We start from the raw sequence: 20,969 nt of genomic DNA on the forward strand, positions 1-20,969 counted from the left end.
TTCCCAGGCTGGACCCAAACTTGTGATCATCCTGCCTGAGCTGAGATTATAGGTGTTTGTCCTGGTGCCTAGCTAATAGTTCTGTTTGAACATATTTCCTGGGACTGTGGTAACCATAAGATGTTATTCAGTGTTCTCTGCAAAAGGCTTTTTCTTCTTAAAAATTCTCAGTACCTTTTAGCATACTAAAGGCTGAAACATCATAGAAATAAGTATTGCTGTTTAACTTTGTTTTACACATTTTTTTTCCCTAAATATGAGCTCAGAACTCTGTTTTTCTGGAATACCTGTTAATGTTTCAAGGATACTTAATACTGGTCATTGATCCCTGTGGGAAATTCTGAGCTGGATACTGATGGCACTTAACACTGTGTTTTTGTTGAAGCTTGGTATCTGGTGAAATATAGTGACTTAGGTGTAACCAAAATCAGTAAGGAACACCTGAGACATAATGAAGATGGGTTTCTGAAATGTTTACTTTGTATTGCCTCGCATAAGCTTTGAACTTCTTTTGGTAGGGAGGTTACCAGGGCTGTTTTTAAAGTATAGTTCGGTGCTGAGGGGGAATGTCTGAGACATAATCTGCACGAATGTTTTATTTATAGTTGAAACTGATTGAAGATGCTAAGCTAGACGAGAGATTGCCCATCTCCTAACCAGGTTTACCTTATGGCAACAGCTTCCCTGTGCTTTGTTTCCCCTGGGGAGTATTTTCCCTCCCTCACTGCTGCTCTCCTGCAGGTCCTGGACATCCCGAGAGTGCTGGACATGCTGAGGCAACAGAGAATGATGCTGGTGCAGACCCTCTGCCAGTACACGTTTGTGTACAGAGTTCTCATTCAGTTCCTGAAAAGCTCCAGGCTCATCTAAGCTCCCAGACCTTCTCACGGGGACCCATCATGGGAAGCGTTTACAGCTAAAACAAAGTGCTTGCCTAACTCATACTTTCTCCTGGACACCTGATCGGCACAGAAATCCATCACGATTGGCGGTGCAGTATGAATAGTGGCGTGCGGAGAGAAACATGCAGCGCATGAAGCTGCAGAGGGGCTGGGACCTGGGAGAGGTGCGGAAGAACAAGGACCCGGTGCTGAGGGTGTTGCCTGGTCTGTCCAGTTTGCAGTACTTGCACACATTTTGGAGATTGTATTTTTTAAACAATTCTCTATTTTACTGAAGCTATGCTGGGCAATTCTGGCAATCATTAAGGCGTATAGATTTCTATCTTGTAGATTTGTATCTTAAACTAGTTTTTGATAATGGAATTTTATGTAATGACTAAAATATTTAGGGGTTTTCTTAGCAAGAAACTGAGCTTTCTGTGGGGATGATCCACAGACTTGAGTGGTTCTTGTATGACTTTGTATTTAAAACCATATTACTACCTTTGTTATTTAAAACAATAACAACAAAACCTTGGGTACTTACTGGGTTGGACACTAAGCCCAAAACGCTAAAGAAAATCTATAAGTGTTATTTTGAAACATAGAAAGCATTTTTATATTCAAAAATTTTTTATCGTAAAAGTTCTATATATTTGTACCTTCTATATTTTCCAAATGAGCTCAACTTGTGAAGATACTGCAGTGAGTCAGTTAATGTAAAGGAAAGTTGGAATGAAGGCATATTATTTTAAATGTAAGTGAATCAGATTAACTATTTTTTCAGTATTATTCATAAACCTAAATGAGTTTGATTTTATGGGTAAAAAAATGAAGTAAAAAACAGTTGCATAGGATGGTTTTAAGCACTTTTATGTTAAAGATAAAATCCGAGTTTTAATATATGTGTTGGTTGATATTTGAAACAGTAACAATGGACATTGTTTCAAAAAGTGTTCCTAAGGGAAGGATTAAGAGTATGTAGGGTGACTAGGACAAGAGTAAGTGGCATGTGATGGTACAAAAATGCAGTATTATCTATACTCAGACTGAAATGCCAGGGTTTAGAGTAGGAACTGGTGAGGGTGGGCACCCATCCCATACTGTCCCTAGCGAAGTCAAGGCCTGTCACTCTCAATGGCTTACTATTTCCTTGGAGTTGTCCTACCTAAATCTGTATTTTTTTCCCCACAAATAATTCAGATTTATATTATTAGTAAAAGAAGACCTTAAGAGGCTTTCTGTTGGTTTAAAGTAGGGAATTATTATTAATAATTTTACCTCTTCTCCCAAAACCATAGTCCAAACTTGTGGGGTCACCAGAAAATGCTGCAGTGTTCAGAAGGTACTTGAATTGTAGCTCCTTAATCTCCTCACTTCAGTCCTGCGGTCAGTGTTAGGTACTTAGTGCCCCCGCCCTTCCCTTTCAACACCTCCCACTGGACAGCCAGACTGAGCTGAAGGGGAGAGTACTGTCCTGGGTTCTGGCTGAAGTGGCCTTATTCAGCTGCTGTTGAATAGGTGAGGGCAAATCGGTACATTTAGAGTCCTCTCCTTTTCCCTGAGGCTAATTCCTCATAATGGAGAGATCTAAAATGTTAAATCTAGGGTTATTTCCCCTAATTACAATATTTTGGGCATTGTTCTGAATCCCATCTCCCTCCTGAAGTGTTTTACTGTTGTGAACACTGTGTATCATCAGCCATGAGACAGGACTTCCTACATGAGTGTGCACCAGTCTAACTGATTTATCCAGAAACAGCCACCTACGGGGGGCATTCAGAGAGTACTAATGACAGTGGATATAGAAAGTGGACACACTTCTTTCTTAGGAACGAGAGATCAGTTCTAAATCTCAAATTGTTTTAAAAGTTGTGGTTAAAGAATAATAGACTGAAAAGAAATATTCAGAAAGAGCTTCCCAGATGATTACGTTCCATATCATATAAAAGATGACAATTTTTTTTCCTTCCAATGGTACGTTTTTAAAAAATGCTTTCCTGTCAGGCTTACATTTTTGAAGTATCCCATTGACAAGAACAACATATTGTAAAACAAAGATCTAATTAAAGAGTAATATATGATACATTTGTGTTTCTGTCATAATAATTTGATAAATAAATTTCTTAAGAGGGCAAAATTTTATTGTCTGTCATTCTTACATCATGTTTCACATTGCTTCTAAGAGCCATGTAATTTTAAACTTTTAATTGCAGGTAGCAAACATGAATTTCTGAATAACAATAAATCTACATTATTGGAGTTTGAAATAATGTGTTTTCAAGAACAAACTCTAGAACCTTGAAATTTCATAGGTTTAACAATGTCTAAATTGAGGCTATTACTGTCTGCCGGACCTAACACAAAACTTCATGTATCTTAGTGTCTTTTAGTTCCTTGATAGTATTAGTTTCATATCAGAATAACCAAAATGTACATTTCCACAAAAAGTATGTTTTAAATCACTGTTTCCACTGATAAACTTTAGTATCTCTGGCAATGGCTTTCCTGATTAGCGGAGTTTTTTGTTGAAATTTTCTAGTTGATAGTTTTGAGCACAGAAAGTGGTCATTTTAGAATATAATTTGGAATATTAATTATAGTCATTATTAATTATTTTCTTCTGGAACATCTACTGTGAAACATTCAGAAAGTCCTAGAATTTAGTGTTCAAAACCCCGTGCAGGATTAAAACAGAAGGTGAACCTGTGCTTCCTTAGAAACTTGCAGAAAGAGAAATGTCTAGCCAGAAACACAGGAGGAGAAGTGTAGTGCAGGACTGAGTGAAGCATGGCCAGCTTCATTTGAAATGGGTTGATATGTTAATGTTCACAATAGTAATAATTGAAATAAATGTAAAATATACCACTATGTTAAACTGGAGGTAGGCTGCAACTTATTAAGAACAGGTTTATTATTTGAGATTTGCATGAACAGATGGAAACTGGAATTGATTTTATTATAATTTTCCCCCAGTTCTGGAGATTGAAAGGGCCCAACACATGCTAGGCCAGTACTCTACCTCTGAGCTATATCCCCATTCCTTTTTTATCTGAAGACAGGGTCTAAGTTGCCCAGACCGGCCTTGAACTTGCAGACTTCCTGCTTTGGCCTCCCAAGTAGCCAGGATCATAGGCATGTGCCACTGTGCCTAGCTAATTACAAAATCCTTTCTGCAGTGCTGGGATTGAAGTAAATCTTTTTTTTTTTTAATATTTATTTTTTAGTTGTAGTTAGACACAATGCCTTTATTTTATTTTTTTATTTTTATGTAGTGCTGAGGATGGAACCCTCAGCCTCGCACATGCTAGGCAAGCACTCTAGAGCCACAACTCTAGCCCTGAAGTAAATCTTTTTAAAATGAGACTTTTTTTGTTGTTGTTCTACACAATACTTTATTTTATTTATTTTTATGCAGTGTTGCAGATCGAACCCAGTGCCCTGTACGTGCTAGGCTAGCGTTCTACCACTGAGCCACAATCTCAGCCCTTTAAAATGAGACTTATTTTAAAGGAACTTTCTTGGATAGAAATTTAAGAGAATTTGCTTTAAAGAAAGAAATTTTTTTCTGAAACAAGCTAAAATAATCTCTTTCCAATTTGAAGTTTATTAATAACAGGGATAGACATTTTTAAAAGTAGAGGAAATGCTGCATTAAGAATATGCCTGAAGTCGAGCATAGCAGTACATATCTGTAACCCCAGCAACTCCGGATGCTGAGACAGGAAGATCCCAAGTTTGAAGCCAGACTCTACAACTTAGACCCAAAGCAACATAGTTTCAAACAATAAAAAGCTGAGGATATGGCTCAGTGTTTAAACCTCGTGGGTTCAATTCCTGGTACCAAAAAAAAAAAAAAAAAAAAAACTGCTTGAGAAACCATTTCTTAAGCCTTTAAAATTGTTGTAGACAACAGCTAAATTTACCCAACTATTTACAGTTTCTCTTAGAAAATTTGGTTTAAATTTTGTGGGTTTTAGGATGGGTGAAATTTAGAAAACATTTGAAGGAATCCACAGATCATTAAAGTGGCATCATTTTCTGTATATTTCAGGCAGTTTCCAAATAAAAAAAATAGGCTTTAAAATTTCACTTGTATGTTAAATTGAGAAGTATTACTACTCACCATTATAAATGATACTTTAAGTGGGTATTGACTTTTTTTTTTTTTTTTTCCCCTAAAGCTTATTTAATGCACAGGAAGCCTGACAGGTAAACAGTGGTAACCAAATTGCTTTATTCTGTACTGGAAGAATGTATGGGCAACTTTTCTCTACACTGCACCCTGGTGGCTAGGTCAGAGAATGAATTCTCCCCATGTCTGCCAGACAGTGATGATGCTGGCTCAGAAAGCTGGCTCAGAAAGTCAGATTGGTAAACGTTTTGTTACGCTTTTACCCGTGATGTGACGAGTCCTTGCTTCCCTGAATGCTGGAGTCTAACACCAGAGAAGCATGCTGAGGCAAGTGGAGAGTGGAAAGTGGAAGCTTTATTAAAGGACAGCAGGAAAGACTTCTCCCTGGAGGAAGAAGGGGACCCAAAGGCAGAATCTGTGGAAGGGGGAGGTCTTCCCTTTTTAATATCTAAGGTCTTCTTTTAGTCCTTGTTGAGAGCCACAGCCGAAGGGGCCCCAGCAACCAGCTGCCAGCTGATGATTGGCTCACAGCGGCCCCAGGAAACTTCTAGCTGCCAACTGATTGGCTCCTCTGCAGTGATGCTCATGGGGCTATTTCCCCACCCTTTCAGACCACGGAGCTGCTCATTGGGGGACTTTTTTGGCTCTGCCCACGTGATCCAGCCAATCAGCCTCAAGAGCAGGAGGAGTGGGGGAGATTGAGAGGCTTGTGGGAAGCCGGTGGTGGCAGTTGGTCTCTGAAGGTTTTTCCTGAGGAGCTGTGTGGTTTGGTGTGTGTGGTTCTAAAAATAAAGTTCGTTTCTTTTGACAAGTGGCTCCTGAATTGTGCCCAGCCAGACTTCGGCATTTGGTGGCTCGCACAGGGGAAGCACTGAGGGTAAGTGATAAGGTAAACTCGCCCCTGAGGGCAGGGCGAGAAGATGGGTAGTCATTTTAAGATTCCTCTTTTGTTTTGCTTCACTTTTGTTTTAAGTTGCCTGTCCCTGGAGATGAGTGAGACGGAAGAAAAACCACTCACATCTGAGGAACAGATAGGGAGAAAGGACGGATGGACATTTCAGGAGTATAGAAAGGCTATAATGATTTTTTGTTGTTCCAATTTTGTTTCACTCTGTTTCAGTTTTGTTTGGCATTATCTTCTTGGGTTGTATTATAGTTATAGTAGAAATATTCAAGTAAAAGAGAAGGTCTCTCGAGCTAGTCAGAGAAAGAAAGTTTAGAGCAGAAAAAGCCATCAGGGGGAAAGTTACAACAGGAGACTGCTACTAACACCTTTCTATCACCAGAGGGCGTAAGTGTCCAACTAACAAGGCCACCTCCATATGCTGGGAGGCCCCCAATCCCTGCAGTTGATAGTTGGGATCCTGAGACAGGATCTCAAATATTAACATGCCCTGTATTTGAGGCAGGAGGGCAGCGAATTCACAATGCTTTAAATTTCAAAACAGTGAAGCAGCTAAAAGAGGCTGTAACAACCTATGGTCCTCAAGCACCCTTCACTGTAAGCATGGTCGAATCCATTAACAACTTGAACATGACACCAGCAGATTGGGCTAATATGTGTAAAGCTGTGCTAAATGGAGGACAGTACCTGTTATGGAAGGTTGCCAATGAGGAATTTTGCGAGGAGACAGCTAGGTGAAATGCAGCAGCTGGTTATCCTCAGAGAAATCTAGATATGTTGTTAGGAAAGGGACCTTATGAGGATCAGCAGCAACAAATTGCATATGATCCTGGCGTATACGCACAAATTGCTGCACATGTGGTTAGGGCATGGAAGACTTTACAAGGACATGGAGGTTTACAAGGGTCAATTATCTAAGGTAATACAAGGAGCTAATGAATCTTACGCTGAATTTGTAGATAGGCTTATTCAAACAGCTACCAGAGTTTTTGGGAATACAGAACAAGCAATGCCATTAATAAAACAACTGGCTTATGAGCAAGCGAATCGTTGGTGCAGAGAAGTCATTAGACCATGGAAACATGAAGATTTAAACACATATATTAAATTATGTAGAGACATTAATGAACAAGGGCAAGTTGTGGCAGCTGCAGTAAAACAGGCTTTAGATGCCAGGCCAAGAACCTGCTACAATTGTGAACAAACAGGGCATTTTAAAAGGAATTGCCCCATAGGAGGAGGGTTTAACAAAACTAGGTATCAAAGGAGTAGAATACCGGGTATTTGCCCACGATGCCGTAGAGGGAGACATTGGGCTAATGAATGCTGTTCTCAAACCACCATAGAAGGTACTCCATTATCAAAAAATGAACAACGACCAGGTGTTTATCCACGATATCGTGGAGAAAGGCATCAGGCTCCATTTCCAAAAATGGACAGGGGGGCCCAATGCTCCGGGGCCCAAGACCACAAATATACAGAGCACTGGAGGAACCCAGCAACCCCATCAGGGTAGTGCCCAGGACACATTGTCCATTAGATTCCTCATCAGACAAATCAGAGGGAGCGCAGGGTTGGACATCTGCGCCTCCACCAGATCAGTACTAACTCCAGAGATGGGAGTTCAAATCATTCCCACAGAGGTAAAAGGACCTCTTCCCAAAGGAACAGTAGGCTTATTATTGGGATGCAGCTCTTCTACTCTAAAAGGACTTATAGATAAGTCCTGGGATAATTGATCCCGATAATGAAGGTGAAATAAAAATTATAGCCAGTTCTCCAAAGAGCATATCAGTAATTTCACCAGGAGATAGAATAGCACAGTTACTAATAACACCCAGCCTACATGATAAATTTTCCAGTCACACTGTAGAAAGAGGTTCCAAGGGATTAGGCTCCACAGGTGTAGATTGGGCTATGCTTTCTTTAAATTTAGATTCTTGCCCCATGCTAAAACTAAGCATTCAAGGACATGAATTTAATGGGCTACTGGATACAGGTGCAGACCTTAGCATCATCTCTCATCAAGAATGGCCAAAACATTGGCCATTACAACAAGCCACTCAAACGCTTCGAGGCCTAGGAGTGGCGACTAATCCCCCTAGAAGTGCAATGGTATTAGATTGGAAGGATCCTGAAGGATGTGAAGGAACTATACAGCCATATGTATTGGATCATCTTCCCGTAAATTTATGGGGACGAGATGTCCTAGATCAATTAGGTTTGACATTAACAAAAAGCATCAATCAAAATGTACCCACTATTATGACTAGACAAGGTTTTAGGAAAGGAAAAAGATTAGAAAAACAAGAACAAGGTATAGCAGCACCAATATAAATAGATCAAGGAACAGACAGACATGGGTTGGATTTTCAGAAAGGGCCACTGAGACAATAAAAATTACTTGGAAATCAGAAAGACCAGTATGGGTTCCTCAGTGGCCCCTGACTAAAGAAAAGATACAAGCAGCCCATGACCTGGTCAAACAACAATTAGCGGAAGGACATATACAACCTTCTGTATCTCCCCATAATACTCCCATTTTTGTCATCAAAAAGAAATCTGGTAGGAGATTATTGCAAGATTTAAGAGCCATTAATGATGAGATGGTTATTATGGGACCTGCTCAATCGGGGATTCCTCAATTGTCTGCTTTGCCAAAAACCTGGTATGTTTTAGTTATAGATATTAAAGATTGTTTTTTTAATTCCAATTCATCCTGAGGATAGTCCATGTTTTGCATTTACTATCCCTGCACTGAATCATGAAGGTCCTGATCAGAGATATGAATAGAAAGTACTCCCTCAAGGGTTGGCTAACAGCCCAACTATGTGTCAAATTTATGTTAACAAAGTAATCCAGCCACTTAGAAATCAAAATCCTGAACTACAAATATTTCACTATATGGATGATGTATTATTAGCACATAAAGATAAAAACACATTGCTAGAATGTTATGCCACACTTACAAACTTATTAAAAAATTATAATCTAGAGATAGCAATAGATAAAGTACAATTAAATTTTCCAATTAATTATTTAGGAGTTCTATTATCCTCAACCATGGTCCGTCCACCAAAAATTCAAATACGAGTAGATCAACTCAAATCACTTAATGACTTTCAAAAGTTATTAGGAGACATAAATTGGATAAGGCCTTATCTAGGCATACCAACAGGAGAGTTGGGACCTTTATTTGATATCCTAAAAGGTCCATCAGATCCAAATTCACCCCGAATATTAACACCTGAAGCAAGAAAGGCATTAAAAATCATTGAAACATATATGGAAAATATGCATTTGGATAGAATTGATGTAAGTTTGCCTTTATTATTTATTGTACTACCAACAAAAAATATTCCTACAGGAGTATTTTGGCAAGAAGGTCCATTATTATGGATACATTTATCTTATTCTCCTAACACTATTCTTACTAGGTATCCTGAGGCTGTAGAACAATTAATACTCAAAGGAATAAAAGCAGCAAAGGGAGTGTTTGGAATTTCTCCCAATAAAATTACTCCAAATACTACGAATCAAATTGATGAGTTAGCTAATGAGTTAAATACTTGGGCAATAATCATGTGCAAATCTAATGTTTCATTTGATAACCACTTACCATCTAATCCTTTATTGTCTTTTTGGTCATCGCATCCTGTAATTTTTCCAAAAATGACAAGAAAGACACCTATCATGAATGCTCCAAATATATTCACTGATGGGTCAAATAATGGTACAGCAGCAATAGTTACACCTGATCAAACTTTTACATTTTTAGTACTCAAAGAATCAGCTCAAAAGGTAGAGCTTAATGCAGTATTACAAGCTTTTGCGATGTTTAAAGATTCTGTATTTAATTTGTTTTCTGATAGTCAATATATAGTTAATGCTATAATATCCCTTGAAGATGCTGGTAGGATTTCCCCTTCCTCTACTGTTTTCTCTTTGCTTTCCACTATACAAAGTCTAATCTGGGCCAGAAAAGATCCTTTCTTTATAGGACATATCAGGGCACATACAGGATTGCCTGGAGCCCTTAGTTTGGGCAATGATTTAGCAGATAAAACTACACATGACATACATATTTTCTCTACACTAGAAGAAGCTACAGATTTTCATAAAAAGTTCCATGTCAATGCTAATACTTTACAAAAGCGTTTTAAAATAATTAAGGAACAAGCTAGACAAATAATAAAACAATGTCAAAATTGTGTGACCTTTTTAACACAAGTTAATCTTGGAGTCAATCCTAGAGGACTGATACTTAACCATATTTGGCAGATGGACATCACACACTTGCCAGAATTTGGAAAATTAAAATATTTGCATGTTACAGTTGATACTTCTTCTGGATTTTTGATGGGCTCCCTTTATGCCGGAGAAAAAACTAAAGATATTATAGCTCATTGCTTACAAAATTTTGCCATTGTGGGCGTTCCAAAACAGTTAAAAACAGATAATGCCCCTGGTTATACTTCTACCTCTTTTAAACAATTTTGCTCATCATTGGCATTACTCATATAACAGGAATCCCATACAATCCACAGGGACAAGGCATAGTTGAAAGAGCTCATCAAACTATTAAAATGTACTTATTAAAGAAAAAAGAGGGAATTGGGAAGTGGTATATATTCCCCAAAGATAAACTTAAAATAACCCTTTTTACTCTAAACTTTTAAAATTTGGATTCATCAGGGTTTAGTGCTGCGGAAAGGCATATGTGTCCAAAAAATGTACATAAGCCCAAGGTACTTTGGAAGGATATTCTAACAGGACAATGGAAAGGTCCTGACCCAGTAATTGTCTGGAGTCAGGGGTCTGTTTGTGTGTTTCCATAGGGAGAACAGCAGCCGATTTGGATTCCAGAGAGATTAACTAAGGTCCTGACGCAGTGATTGTCTGGAGTTGGGGGTCTGTTTATGTGTCCAGAAAGATTAACTAAAGCAATTTCTACAGACCAAAAAGAAGATGATTTGGCTCAAATCCATAACAACTGATATCCAAAACTCCAGTTTGGCTATTCTTACATCTGCGACAGAACCAGGATGCTTTTTTCAATATTTATTTTATTATTACCCTTTCCCACATCATGAAGTTCTATTTTGTTTTTTGAGCTCATACAGATCTAGGTTAATGTTTTGCTGATCAGTTCTATTTTTTGACTATAGAGTTTTTAAACATTGCAATGGAGATTTCACCTGTAAAAAGTTATAAGACCTTTACTATTATGTTTTGTGTTGTGTGCACACTTGTGTTTTATGTTGTATGTTTGTATGTACGTATGTCCATATATCATATATAATGAGCGCTCATGAAAAAATGGATCCAAATATTTTTTTTATTCACATGATTTAAATGGTTTAATTTAAATTGGGTAAACAGCTGTTGAAGATTGTTTTAATATGTGAACAAAAAAGAAGGTTAATAGATCTGTTTGTTTACTTTCACCTTTCCTTTTCATTATATTTAATAATTCTGTTCAAGATAATGTAAATTGTTAAGAAAATTGTTTTCTTTTAGTGCCTTCTGGAATGTTACATAATTTTTTCTTTAGCCATTATTGCCAGAATTCCTATCTTCATCCCAGTGCCAGTGAAGACAAAGATAAAACCAATCTACAGCTTCTGCAATAGCCATCACTGAACTGCTTGCAGAACTTGCCTGGACTATGTATCACTTGTATGCATTGTGAACTCACTTGTATGCATTGTGAACTATCTGTTGGTGCAGCGACTTGTGGTAGTGTTGGGGTATTTTTGCTGATGGTGTCATTGGTGGTACAATTTTTCCAAAAGGAGCCATCAATTGGCTTGGTGTATCTTCCTCCCTTCTGCTTGTCATGGTCATTCAGCTAAAATTTGGGGCCAACAGAGGTGAGGCAAAGAACCTCACCCCCCCTGCTGGTACAAAGACCTATCCACAGGTGTGGCTGTATGCTGGACCGGTAGTCAATGATGGTACGGGTAAGATCCAATTGCAATGGTACCAACCTAAGACAGAAGGCTGACACCTTTAGGTCAGCTCATCCGATAATGGGTAAGGACCATATGTACTATTGGACAACCTAAGGCAGGCACGGTCCCTAAGCCACATGTTTGTTGTTTAAACAGAGAGGGGGAGATGTTGAGAGCCACAGCCGAAGAGGCCCCAGCAACCAGCTGCCAGCAAACTTCCAGCTGCCAGCTGATGATTGGCTTACAGCAGCCCCAGCAAACTTCTAGCTGCCAACTGATTGGCTCCTCTGCAGTGATGCTCATTGGGCTATTTCCCCACCCTTTCAGACCACGGAGCTGCTCACTGGGGGACTTTTTTTGGCTCTGCCCACGCGACCCAGCCAATCAACCTCAAGAGCAGGAGGAGTGGGGGAGGTTGAGAGGCTTGTGGGAAGCCGGTGGTGGCAGTTGGTCTCTGAAGGTTTTTCCTGAGGAGCTGTGTGGTTTGGTGTGTGTGTTCTAAAAATAAAGTTTGTTTCTTTTGTCAAGTGGCTCCTGAATTGTGCCCAGCCAGACTGTGGCAAGTCCTCCCACATTCCTGTCCTTTGTTTCCCTCCATCCTGCAGTGATAGAATGCAGGTGGGAGTTGGGTGGACCAGAGGAGTAATCTGAGCAGGAAGGGCCTGGGTTGGTTTGATTAGCACCTTCCTGTTTACTGGGAGCTACTTTATTAACAGTTCCTTAGGATGGGTTCCGGGCCTTCGGGACATTAATATTTCAATTTCCCCAGGTGCTGTTCTGGCTTCCTGGACTCCACTCTCGATAATGGTGTCCATTTTCTTTATCTTACTCAATATTAGACCCGATTTACCTAACTACACTAACTACCTATCTTTAAATCTGGCTTCAGTTTCATGGAGAAACTTCACAGAGATGAAGGATTGGAACAGGATGGCACTTTGAGCTAGCAAGAATGCTGCCTATGACTCAGTGGTAGAGTGCTTGCCTGGCATGTATGAGGCCCTGGGTTCAATCTTCAGCACTTCATATAAATAAATAAAAGATCCATTGACAACTAAAAAATAGAAAATGACTGAAATGGAGAAGGGTAATGAATTGGCAGAATATTCCTCTACCTTTCCTGTTGCAATTTATATATCAGATCCTTCTGTGTTATCACTGTCTTTAAATAGGAAGAGAAAGGGATCCAAGAAGTAAATTTAAGGTGTGAAGCACCTGGCTGAGGGAGTGGTAGTTTCAAGTAAAATACTAGGTCACATACATGTAAAATGATCTACTTGTACATTGTGTTTCCAAAAATGTTAAAATTAGCTATATATACTTGAAAAATTCGTTTCCAAAAATCTGGAGTAAACATTTTCCAATTTTTGATGGGATAAGAAAACAATGGATGAGGAAAAGATTAACATTAAACAGAGACGACAGGTGGGAGGGAAAGGGAGAGAGAAGGGAAATTGCATGGAAATGGAAGGAGACCCTCAGTGTTATACAAAATTACATATAAGAGGTTGTGAGGGGAAGGAAAAAATAACAAGGGACAGAATTAAATTACAGCAGATGGGGTAGAGAGAGAAGATGGGAGGGGAAGGGGGGATAGTAGAGGATAGGAAAGGTAGCAGAATACAACAGTTATTAATATGGCATTATGTAAAAATGTGGATGTGTAACCAATGTGATTCTGCAATCTGTATTTGGGGTAAAAATGGGAGTTCATAACCCACTTGAATCTAATGTATGAAATATGATATGTCAAGAACTTTGTAATGTTTTGAACAACTAATAAAAAAATTTTTTTAAAAGAAAACAATGGTATCTATATATTTTCAAGCTTGTACTTATTAATAATAAGTACAACAAAGGAATAATTGTGTTTGAACTTCTAACTGGACCTTCTCACATTTTGGCTAATGTTCCAAATTTCATCATTTTTTTTGGAAGGTGAGTGCTGGGGATTGAATCCAGAGGCACTTTGCTACTAAGCTACATAATCCAGCCCTTTAAATTTTTTAAACTTTAAAACAGAGTCTTACTAAGTTGCTTAGGGCCTCACTCAGTTGCTGCGACTGACCTCGAACTTGCTATCCTCCTGCCTCAGTTTCCTGAGCTGCTGGGATTTCAGGCTTCATCATCAGTCTTAAACTTCCATTAAATGACTTTGTGGCCTGTCAGATAAAAGGACCATTTAATATCTACAAAATCCCTTGGTTTTGAGTCCACAGTATGGTGTCCTGTACTGTCTTAGCAGAGCACAAGTAGCATGATACCTCATAAAAACCCTGAACTAGGTGGTTTTTTAAACAATTAAAAAGTGTCTGTAGTACTTAATTTCGGTTGTTATACCTGAGTACTACTGACATGTAAAAGTGCATACATATTTTAAATTTATACTGTAAAAACTTGGTGAAACAAAAACCTGCAGAATTCACTCATAGGAGCAGATACATAAACTGCCAACGAAATTCAGAAGGTTGGATTATTGACTAGGTTAACCAGAAGAATAATCTGTTAGGCTTTAATTTTGGGGGTAGGTGGACAAGGCTAGTATGGAGTTAATGGCAGCAGATTTTCCATTTCCATCTGTTCATTCATCAGTTGAGAAAAACAAATGAATTGGGACTATAAACTAATCACTCATTTTTTAAAAATAAGATGCAAATATCATAGATCAGATTGCTTCCATATGCTGAGAATATGCAAAAGTTTTTATCCTGAAAATCAAAGATCACCTGAAATTAATGGATCATTGAATGAAACTTTTTGCTATAGTATTTTTTATTAAAATCTCAACCTTAGAATTAAGAGTTCTGGAAGAATTTTGGTATGGTTTCATGTTTTACTGGAACAATACCAGTGCAACACTGATTCAGTCCAACAAACAGACTGAAAAAAGTAGATATTCTCTAGTAGCCACAAATTTATTTCTAGAACAGATTTAATAAAAATAAGATTAAAAATAATACAAACTCTTCAAGCTCATGAGAGTCAAACAAAAAGGTAGAAAATATAAGAAAAAATATAATGATTTGCAACTGTTTGTGGTCAGGCTCTGGTGGTTTTATTTGTATAGTTTGGTCTTTGGGGCACAACAGAAATTGAAGAACCATTTAATTGTGTAGAGATGGTTCTTGAAGGCTTTTTCTTTCTTTCTTTTTTTTTTTTTTGTAGTTACAGATGGACAGAATTCCTTTATTTTATTTTATATGGTGCTAAGTGCCTCTCACATGCTAGGCAAGCGCTCTGCCGCTGAGCTACAACCGCAGCCTAGCTCTTGATGTTTTTGAAAAACCTTCTGTTAATATAATCAGATTAGATCCTCTCCATATTAGATTTTTAAACAATTTTATACTAAAGGGGAACAGCTTTAATTTCTAGTAAAATTATTAAAATTTTTTTTATCATTGTACTGGGGATTAAACCCAGGGTCTCACACGTGCTAGACAAAGTACTCTACTTCTGAGCTCCATCCACAGTCCTTTTAATTTTTTTTTAATTTTGAGACAGGGTCTAAGTTGCCCAGGCTGGCCTTGAACTTACAATCCTCTTGCCTCAGCTTCCCAAGTATCTAGGATCGCAGGTTTGTAACACTGCGCACTTGAGTTATTACTTTACTAATCAGGATACTCAATCTCTAACACATTAAAAATGGGGAAAAATAAAATAATTGTCAATATCTCAAGCCTTTAAACTCATATATACTATTCAAACCTTCCTCAAAGAATGATTGGAATGGAGCTGCTGTTTTGCTTTTTACTGTATTCTCAAGTAATTTTTTACATTCAAATATAGATTTTTAAAAATTTGTAAATGTTAAATTGTTGCAAGTTAAAAGTATTAGTTTGTTTTGTGTTCTATAGCAGAATACCTGGGCTGCACAACTTACATTTACTTTTTAGGTTTGTGGAGTCTGGGAAGTCCAGGGTTGAGGGTCCCACATCTGGTGAAGGCCTTTTCGATGCATGGTCCCATGGCAGAAGGTGGAAGGCAAGAGAGATTAAGACCGAGTGTGAGAGAGGATTGAACACAGTTCTATGGATTGAACCCACTCTTCTAAAAAAAAAAAATACTTGTCTACTTCATGTACAACCAGAGAAGTGAAAAATTCTCCATTTGTGTGATGAATCGAAGAGCTTTCTACTGTCATGTATAACTGATTCAAACTTATTAAAAAAAACACATTTGTGTAAGATAATGACGTTGATAAATTCATAAGGACAGAGCCTTCATGATCCTTTAAGCCCCTCTTAAAGTTCCTCCTCCCAACACTGCCACGTAGGGCACTGTTTTCAGCATATGAACACCATTAAGTAAATGTTTTCTATGAAGTTACCTCCATGTTTTAATTGACTGTACTTCAAAGAGGAAAATATTTACATAACAGTTTCTTTCAGTTCAAATGAAGAAAGAATTATTATCTAAATAGCAAATCTATTTTTAAAAATATAACATTAATATGACGATATGCCTAACAAAAACAAAATTTGGAAGAAAATTTTTATGAAACATTTTAGAAAGTTGCTCTATAACTTAAGCAATACACTGGGAGTTCTACTTTTTCAAAATGGTAGTATAGTTGCCTAGCTTACATTGCAATTTTATTTGCTCTTTGTTAATAGAATATTGTATAATCGAGAGCTTAATTCTTACAAACTGTTATTGGTTTATAAAAGTATGTTTAATGAGCAAAAGCTTGAATGACTGAATGTCATATATGTGAAATGAATATATTATATCTATTTTGTCATGAAAATAAATATGTGAAGCAAGATGATTTGTGTGTGAACAGTGAATGCAATTAGTTACTTTGTTTTCTTTTTTCATTGTAGGTCTCATTGTAATTAGAATTAAATTCCATTTCCTCACTGGATTATTTTAAATAATGCAGTAGACAAGAGATGTTTCTTTTAATAATTGCCAATTCCTTATCACATGTCTTCACAATAATCAATGGAGAGAATACCTTGCCAAAAGAGCCAGCTTCACTAATCAGCATATTTATAGGAATAAGTATTTGTCAACAATATCAACTTGCAGCAGGTCAGTGGAGTTCGTCATTTGGCTCTCCCTGTAGTGGAACTTGTGGGTATTTGTTGATGGCCGCTTCATTCATCTTTTGGTTGGGTTGTTGCTGGACAACCAGCAACAACATCTGGAATCTTGTTAGAAATGCAAATTCTTGAACTTCACCCCAGATCTTAAGATTCTAAATCAGAAGCAATGGGGATGGATCCCAGAACTCTGCCTTAAGTAATTCTCCAGGGGATTCAGATGCACATTAAATTTGAGAACCACAGCATTAGTAATTCAAAAGTGAACATTTTCAATATCTATACCAATTTGAGATTCATACATAGTTAAACTACAAGAAGTTTATTTAGGGAGCGTATTAGGTTAGTGACATTGATAGTTGTGGTAGGATGAAGAATGGCACCCCCCCAAATGTTCACATCGTAATCTCCTGAATTTGAGAATGTTATCCCACATGGCGAAAGGGACTTTGCAGATGGGATTAAGGATCTTGGGATGGGGAGATGATCCTGCATAATCCAGGTGGGTTTAGAGCAGCAGGTGTCTTTTATTTATTTACATCCCAGGGATTGGAACCAGGAGTGCTTAACCATTGAGCCACATCTCCAACCCCCTTTTTTTTTGAGACAGGGTTTTGTGAAGTTGCTGAGGCTGACTTTGAACTTGTGAGTTTCCTTCCTGTTATGGTTTAGATGTGGGGTGTCCCCCAAAGCTCACATGTGAGACAATACAAGCAGGTTTGGAGGAGAAATGATTGGGTTATAGCCTTAACCTAATCAGTGAATTAATCCCTGATGTGGCTGGAGGAAGTGACTCATTGGGGGCATGGCTATGGGGTATATATTTGTATCGGCCAGTGGAGTCATTGCTTCCTGATGACCATGTGAGCTGCTTCCCTCTGCCACACTGTTCTGTCATGATGTTCTGCCTCACCTGGAGCCCCAAGGAATGGAGCTTGTTGTCTATGGATTGAGACCTCTGAAACAGTGAGCCCCCAAATAAACCTTTCCTCCTTTAAGTTGTTCTGGTTGGGTCCTGAAACAATGCCTCACTGCACCTGGCTGACAAGGGTCTTTTGTGAGAGGTCTGAAAATACTACACAGCTGGACTGGAAGGCGGAGGAAGAAGCCACAAATGCAGGACACAGGTGGCCTCCGGAAGCTGGAAAAGGTGAGGAAACTATCTTCTTTAGACCCTCCAGGACCTTGACTTTAGGACTTCTGATGTCCAGACACTTTTCGTTTTAAAAAGTTGTTGTAAGCTTTTATAGCAAGCAGCTATAAAGAACTGATAACAACTGTATATTCTTCTCAAGAAAAACCTGAAATTTAATTTAAGGATCCTGAAGGGACTAGGTGAATTACGGAAGTTTCATGTCCAGACTGCTAGGTGTTTTGCATCAAAACCAGAATTCCCAAAACAACAAGATTGGCCTTGAAGCTAAATTTTCCTTACCCCAATCCGAAAGTAACTTTTTCCTGCCTTTGAATTAAACCTATGGATTTGCTACTTCAGGATATGCCATTCGTTACTGCTTCCATATGACTGCTTTTAAAAGGTCTGAGGAACGTGGCTTGTTAGGGTGGCATCTTCTATCACCGAACTGTGAATCAGTTTAGCAGATTGCTTTCCAGCAATACCCCTGCACATGAAGGTTGACTAGGTACTTCTACTTCCAGACATACATTGATTTTAATTTCTATAGACATTAAGAATTTAAGTTTAAACTTTGGCATGTTAAAGTGAAACCTTTGGCTCTAGTCCAAACTCTTTAAAACCAAGGCCCAGGATAAAGTAATTCATTTGCAACCATGTAGCTAAAATTTATTCACTTTTGACAAATTATCCTCTTACCCTATAAATGGTGCTCAATGATTTTAAAAATATCTGACTTTTAAAAGTAAGCCTTCTGGGCATGTGGGGTTCGATCTGGGGTGTGGGGTTCGATCCTCAGCATCACATAAAAATAAAAAAATAAAGATGTTGTGTCCACCGAAAACAAAAAAAAATTTTAAAATTCTCTTAAAAAAAAAGTAAGCCTTCTGAAGAAAAATGCTAATTTCAATTTTATATCATTTAAAATGTAAGCACATGAGGAAACTTTCATATAACTTATCAGTTTGCTGCGTTCTCCTTTCTACACTAGGAGTTTGTACCTTGAGTGTAAAGAGAACAAGAAATGGCCGTCCTGTTTCCCTATGACCTTGTCTGGACATAACCTCCCCTTAAGCTCAAGCTACCTTCCCCTCCATGAAAGAATGCAATTAAGGCATGGAATTCCAGAGGTGAGAACTGAGAAGGGCTGCAGCAGGGTGAGTGGGGCACCAGACACTGAGGTGGAAATGGGTTGTACGCTATGTTTAATAACCTGAGTCTGAATCCTGAACACAATGGTGGCAGTTGCCTTCCCAGGAGTGAAGTGGCCCTGATGTCCCTATACCATTGAACATTGACTTTCATCTCTCCAGGGTACTGAGATAGGAATTTAGGATAGAGAGATATACTGAGTCTTAAAGGAAACATCCATGAGCCACTGCAATGCAGAAAGCACAGGTGTAAATCTTGGCCCATGCCCTTGTAAAAACGAGGGAAATATACAAGTGCAGAAAAAAATTGTGCAGCCATCTCCTCTCTTCCCCTAATGCAGCCCTTCTATAAATATTGGACCCCCAGCCCAAGGCAGGGCTTCTCACTCTTGAGATAGACTGCATTCTCCCTTGAATGGTATCTACTTCCTAAATAAACCTGTCTATGGCTTTGGCTTGTGCTGAAATTTTTTTCTGTCCAGTATGCCAAGAACCCTGCTTGGTCCTGAGCTGAATCCTTCCCTCTTCTGGGAACTCCTTGGACCCTTCTCCAGAGAAATCTCTTCTTCCATGACAGTATGTGCTATCGTTTGGGAAATAATGCCATGGCCAAAGGATGATGAAAGAATAGGATACTAGTTAAAACACAGTCTACTTAGGGGGTCTGTTGCTACATTTCTAGAATACTTGGGTTATGAATATTGTTTCACCTCTTTAACCTTCCAGTGCCTAGGTCCCAAACTTTGTACATGACATTCAATGTGCAAGTATATTATTATTTTTTATTACTTTTTAAAAATGTTTTAGTTGTTAGTGGACCTTTATTTTTATTTATTTATATGAGGTGCTGAGAATCGAACCCAGTGCTTAACACATGCTACGCAAGTGCTTACAACTGAGCCACCATCCCAGCCCTAAGTATATTATTTTAAATAGTTGAAAAGACATAATTAGGGCTGGGGATGTGGCTCAAGTGGTAACGTGCTCGCCTGGCATGCGTGTGGCCCGGGTTCGATCCTCAGCACCATATACAAACAAAGATGTTGTATCCGCCGATAACTAAAAAATAAATATTAAAAATTCTCAAAAAAAAAAGACATAATTAGAGGTGAATCTCCTGAGAAATGTCTTAATAGAATGGATCCATTTATGAAGTAGAGGTAAGGGGAGGGTGTCAGACAGGTCTGATAGAATGTTGGCACTCATAAGAAAACACTGTTCAGGAGCTGGCAGATACTTTAGCTCACTGACAATGAGAAAGGTTCTTTGAGGGCTGGGGTTGTGGCTCAGTGGTAGAGCGATTGCCTTGCATGTGTGAAACCTGGGTTAGATCCTCAGCACCACATAAAAATAAATAAGTGAAATAAAGATATTGTGTCCAACTACAACTAAAAAGTAACTATTTAAAAAAAGAGAAAGGTCCTTTGAGGTGTCTGTTATGACAGAAAAGCAAGAAAAAAGAAATCAAAGATACTATAGACAGGAAAAAATATTTTGAAACCCACACCAAATTATAAACCATTTCTTACTGCTTGACAAGACATCTTATGTCTGGGGAAAATATGTTGCTCTTTAAAGCAATTTGAGGAATTGTGGCTGACAGACCTCAGGTAACCCCAGTCACTCCCAACTTCTGGGGTGTACACCCTTGTATAACTCCCGTACACCTGCTTTAGTTGCTAAATTATGGTAATTCATTATGCAGAATAGAAAGCTAATACAGAAATCTTTTAATATATAAAGAGAAAAAAGAACAAATATTGG

The 20,969-nt window shown here is 38.3% G+C and overlaps 1 protein-coding gene across 1 annotated transcript in view; it reads left to right on the forward strand.

Annotated features, from left to right (window-relative positions):
- Ptpn21 (protein tyrosine phosphatase non-receptor type 21) overlaps positions 1 to 3,056 on the forward strand; it is a 77,696-nt gene extending 74,640 nt beyond the window's left edge. The window contains exon 19 of the mRNA XM_076849777.2: positions 742 to 3,056. Within this exon, the coding sequence (XP_076705892.1) occupies positions 742 to 870 (129 nt within the window). The 3' untranslated portion in view covers positions 871 to 3,056. The remainder of the gene's footprint in view (positions 1 to 741) is intronic.
- The last annotated feature ends 17,913 nt before the right edge of the window (positions 3,057 to 20,969 follow it).

Source organism: Callospermophilus lateralis, chromosome 3, assembly GCF_048772815.1.
Source record: "Callospermophilus lateralis isolate mCalLat2 chromosome 3, mCalLat2.hap1, whole genome shotgun sequence".
In the NCBI taxonomy this organism is placed as follows: domain Eukaryota; kingdom Metazoa; phylum Chordata; class Mammalia; order Rodentia; family Sciuridae; genus Callospermophilus; species Callospermophilus lateralis.